Below are 4,681 nucleotides of genomic sequence, written 5' to 3' on the forward strand. Positions count from 1 at the left end.
ATGAAGAGTATAAGGAGACTGTGGGAAGTTCCATAGGGAACATCCTCTTCTCCTCAGCCTACTGTGAGTCACCTCACTATCTGAAAGAAGCTGCACTACACATGAAGGTTGGGAGACCCCACAAGGACCTGTCACAGGGAACCAGGGCAGGTGTTAGGACATATTTCTCTGCTTAAGGAGTGAAGATTTTCTTAGCCAACATAAAAACTGTTTTGGAACTATGAAGAACTAGATTAAGGATTAAGGTAACATCATGTTCTTCTCATTTTGACATCAAGTCTCTGAGGGATCTTTGTTGCAAATACTATTTCAGCAAAGGTTAAATACAAGGACATCTGTCCTAAAATGTGCCTGCCTTGGTCCTCATTTTTCATGCTTGCTGAATATGCCTCTCCCCTCATCCCATTGTTCTCTATAACCAACTCAGTTGTTGTGATCTGAGTGTACTACATACTAATTTCTTTCCAAAACATTGAGCACTTTATGAAGTTCTGTGGTTTGGGTTCCATTTATGAGACTGTTCCTGGGATGCAAGGAACTGCACAAATCTGAGATTGTTCTAATTATGGTGATGAGGAATGAAGAAACTAGATACAGGTGCAGAAATGCTAAGGATGATTATGTTCTGTACTCTAATAGAGACATACCATCAACCCAAAATATTTATTAAATATCAAAATATTCATTGCATAAATCAAAAGGGGAGGCAATGTCCTCATGGAAGGTTACCTCTATTATAATACACACAAACTACAATAATCCTAGAAAAGTAAAGAGTGCTTGATATTTTCTGTAGATGCTACATTCCTTTACCAGTTCAGAGGAAGATCTTGCCTTTCCAGTGTGTTTCAGCCCTATAAGTGATTGACATTTCTATGCTCCAATCAGCAGTGGACATTCACTTAGGGTTTCATCAATCTCCAATACTCAGCTTCCATTTCTGTCTTCCACAATCAACCTTACAGTAGTTATACTTCAAAATGGCAACTTTCGGTCTCCAGGTCATAAATATAGTACCCAGCACAATTAGAGCATCGGGTTGTTTCAAAGATGACTTCCTTGGGCATTCTTTTGGCTGTGAGTATATCCAGGAGCTCAGGACACAATTTTTCTAATCTGTGTGAAAGTATTACATCCCTGTCATAGCACTCCAGAGGGGCAGGGTATATCTCCCTTTCCAGCTGGCTCAGCTGGGCTGTGTGGTGTAAAAGTTCTTTCAGGGAAAGCAGAGAAAATTCATTATCATTGAAACTGACAAATCTGAGCTGGGAACATTGGCTTAGGGCAGGCAGCAGGGTATTCAACTGAGAGTCCTGTATACCACATAACTCTAATTCCAGGTTTTCCAGGGTATGTCCAACTCTCTCAAGGAAAAACCAAAGAGGTTCAAGGAGTAAATCACATAAATTAATATTAGCAAGGATTAAAGATTTGAGCTCAAAAATATTTAGGCAATAGGGCAGGCAATCCAAGTCTGACTGTGAGAGGTTACAGTCAGTGATGATAAGTGACTCCAAGGGTTTCTTCAGGCACCTGAGGAGAGAAAACATTATTGCTTTTTGTCAAATGGTGTTGAAGAAAGTGGATAGGATTGGCAGCTAAGCAGATGACATTTCTCCCAAACTCATTCTGAATGTATATTGAGAACAACCCTCAGGACATGGCCTTTTGTTTTCTGCTCACATACCTCCCAACATTCTAGTCTGAGTCCTTAAGATATCACCATAGTCATGACTCAGGGCCTGACAGAAAACCACAGCAGTGGATATATCAGGGCAACATGGTAAATGTAAGAAGGTCTAACTACCCAAAACAAAATTCAACAACTTCCTAGTACTGTTTTTAATAGTTCTAAGAGGTTTTGTTCCTCCAAGTTCCATGATCCTGTCTTCGCCTTGAAACCAATTGTCCCATATTTCTTATCCACTCAATCTGTTTCTAAACTCAAAACTATTTACACATAAGCAATAAGATTTTGCTTGTGCCTGGTCATACAGATCTTGGCACAGGGCTCATTGCCTCGATATGCTATGTCTCTAACAGTAATAGGTTTATGTTTGCCAGACCACAAAAGCTTCTATAGCTTGCAAAAAAAAAAAAAAAAAAAAAAAAAAAAAAAAAACAAAACCGCAGCAAAACCAAGGCAAAAGAAAAGAGATTAGTTTTTTCTGGTCTACTACTGGACCCTTCCTTACCTGAGGAATCCTTTCAGGTTGCCATATACGTAGGGGGAATCATTTACAGAGAGTTTCTGGAGACAGTGGAATGGGGGAAGTAGCGACATTTCAGAAGCATCCATACATAGTGTATCAGTGATGTGACATAGTGTGAGATTGAGAAGATTGTTCATCTGTCTCAGGTAGGGATTAAGAAAGTCCAAATCTTCTAGGCAAAGATCCGATAGCAGCAGATCTTGTACACAGTCTGCATGTAAAAACTTGAAGATTTCTATGACTGTAGCTTTGGTTAAACCCTGAATCTCTAGATTTGTATTGCACAGATGAATGGAATCTTTTCTCTGCTGGGCCCACTGAAACAAGTATCTGTCAGATTCATCAAGTCTGCCCTCCACGAGTTTGAGTTGTGTTGTCACCTTCAATTCTTTCTTCATTCCACAGCCAGGACTATTCTGCACTGGCTGCTTCTGTGTCATGAATCCTGGTAAGAGTTTACGGGATCCAGACCATATGCCAGTAACATGTTGGTATTTATTCCTCCAATTGATCTCTCTGAGTTTGCACCTACTGTGGGAGAAATGAGTATACTACTCAGAAGGTAAAAGAAGACACATTTAATAGTCTGATTCTACTCTACATATTACATTTAAGCTGTTTCTTTCAAAACTTTGTTTTCCTGTGTCTAGAATCAAACCCTGAAACTTGAGCTCAGTGAATGAATAGCATTCTTTGCAAGACAGGCATCTTTAGCCCTATCTTACTTCCCTTCATTCCAAGCTCCTTAATCTTAATGTCATTTCTCTTGTACCTTTGAGGGATGCAGGAAATACCCACTACTCTTGGGTGTGTCTATTCTTTTCTGTAGTCTACATTATTTATTATTTGCCCAGAGAGTTGAGACTAAGCCCAAATCTTTACACCTTCTCAGCCTCTATGTTCAGAAGGTAACAGTCCAGACTGTGGGTTGAAGAAAGAATTGATTATCAGAAGCCTCTGATCCACAGTTGGCCAAATATTCTGAGACTCTGTTTCTCCTCAGCACTCAGAGACCCACCCTCCAACCCCAGCAAATTCTGCCTACCTGGAGCGAACCTTTTGTGCAATCAGTATATCTAGTCCCTCAAGCATAGCCTTCAAAGTCTCCAAGTTGCGGTTTTCTATCATCATTCCTACATAAAGGTATGGGTAAGGCCACACAGGTATCATGGCTGTCAAGACCTTTGTATGCCCATTAATGAAGGCCTCCTCAAATATCACTGGGAACAGAAGATGGGGCAGGTCCTTGAGAGCAGAAATGGCCAAGGCCTCCTCCCTCAGTAAGCTCTGTATTGCCAGCTTCTCAAGGGTGAGTGGAGAGCAGACTTCCGTTGTTTCTTCTTCTGAAGAGTCATCCTAGGGAAGCCAGGAAAAATATACCATGAATGACAAGAAACTTAGGAAGCCCTTCTGCGCACACAAGGAAATGTGAGAGCTAGATTACTAATGATCAGGACAGAGAACCCAGTTTGTCACTTTGAATACCCACAATTTTTTCATGTGTTCTTTGAGATAATATCTTTACAGAACTACTTATATCCCTGGCTATACTGAAACTTGCTTTATAGATCTCAGTGGTCTGGACCCACAGAGAAATACCTGACTGTACCTCCCAAGTGTTGACATTACATGTTTCCATCTCTGCTCGGCCTGGGCCACCACAGCATGACTAATCTAGCACTGCTTGGTCTGGCCTGTGCTGGTTTTAAAGCCATATTTCTCTCTTGTGGTATGATTTTTCTCCAAAGTATCCTAGTTTCCAAAGGCCACATCCAATTGCAGACAGAGATGGGGTGAATACATCCCACTGGGAAGGCATCACGAAGAACTCTGAAGCTTCAGCCACTTGTTGGATGATGATTGTGCTTAGCTTTCCAGGCCCTCAAAGAAAGCAAAGAAAATCAGCTTCCAAATTGTCTACAATCTTTATCTATCCAGCTACAGTGCATGGAATGAGTCACCTCCTCTTTGAAATACCCATCATTAGTTATTGACATCAATCTTTGATTGTGACCCTTACATGCCTCTGGGAGAAGGTGTTGGTAAAGTTCCAAGCTTGAGGTCTGCAAACTACAGAGCTAACAGAGTGGGAAAGAAACACTAAAGTCACTTATCCTTCAGTAGCCATTGACATGGTTGGTGACCCTTTATAAATCATCCAGAATGAAGAGACTATGAGGTGGAGATTATAATCCACATGCTGAAGGCAGGAGGCTCACTAGCTCAATGCCATAATTGGTTACTTATACAGCACCAGACCAGCTATCCTGAGACCAGCAGAAACTAAAGGAAGACCAAAAAAAGTAAGATAAAGGAGCAGATATTAATTTTCAGATTTTTCTATTTGAATATTTAATAATTACAAAAAACTGGATTGTTTCTGAAACTTTGAAGACATCCTTATTTCCTTGAAAAGAATAGACCATGTATCAATCAGCAGATAGAAATACGTTGTTCTTTTTGTTTTT

General features: G+C 40.5%; 1 protein-coding gene across 1 annotated transcript; it reads right to left on the reverse strand.

Annotated features, from left to right (window-relative positions):
- Positions 1 to 952: 952 nt before the first annotated feature.
- LOC117709170 (oogenesin-1-like) lies at positions 953 to 3,563 on the reverse strand. The gene is made up of 3 exons (XM_034503325.2): positions 3,259 to 3,563; positions 2,196 to 2,744; positions 953 to 1,533 (listed from the first exon to the last, which is right to left on the reverse strand). Exons 1-3 carry the CDS (start codon positions 3,381 to 3,383, stop codon positions 969 to 971), a joined length of 1,239 nt encoding a protein of 412 aa, XP_034359216.2. The 5' UTR covers positions 3,384 to 3,563; the 3' UTR covers positions 953 to 968.
- Positions 3,564 to 4,681: the final 1,118 nt, after the last annotated feature.

The sequence above is a fragment of the Arvicanthis niloticus genome, chromosome 5 (genome assembly GCF_011762505.2).
Source record: "Arvicanthis niloticus isolate mArvNil1 chromosome 5, mArvNil1.pat.X, whole genome shotgun sequence".
Taxonomy (NCBI): domain Eukaryota; kingdom Metazoa; phylum Chordata; class Mammalia; order Rodentia; family Muridae; genus Arvicanthis; species Arvicanthis niloticus.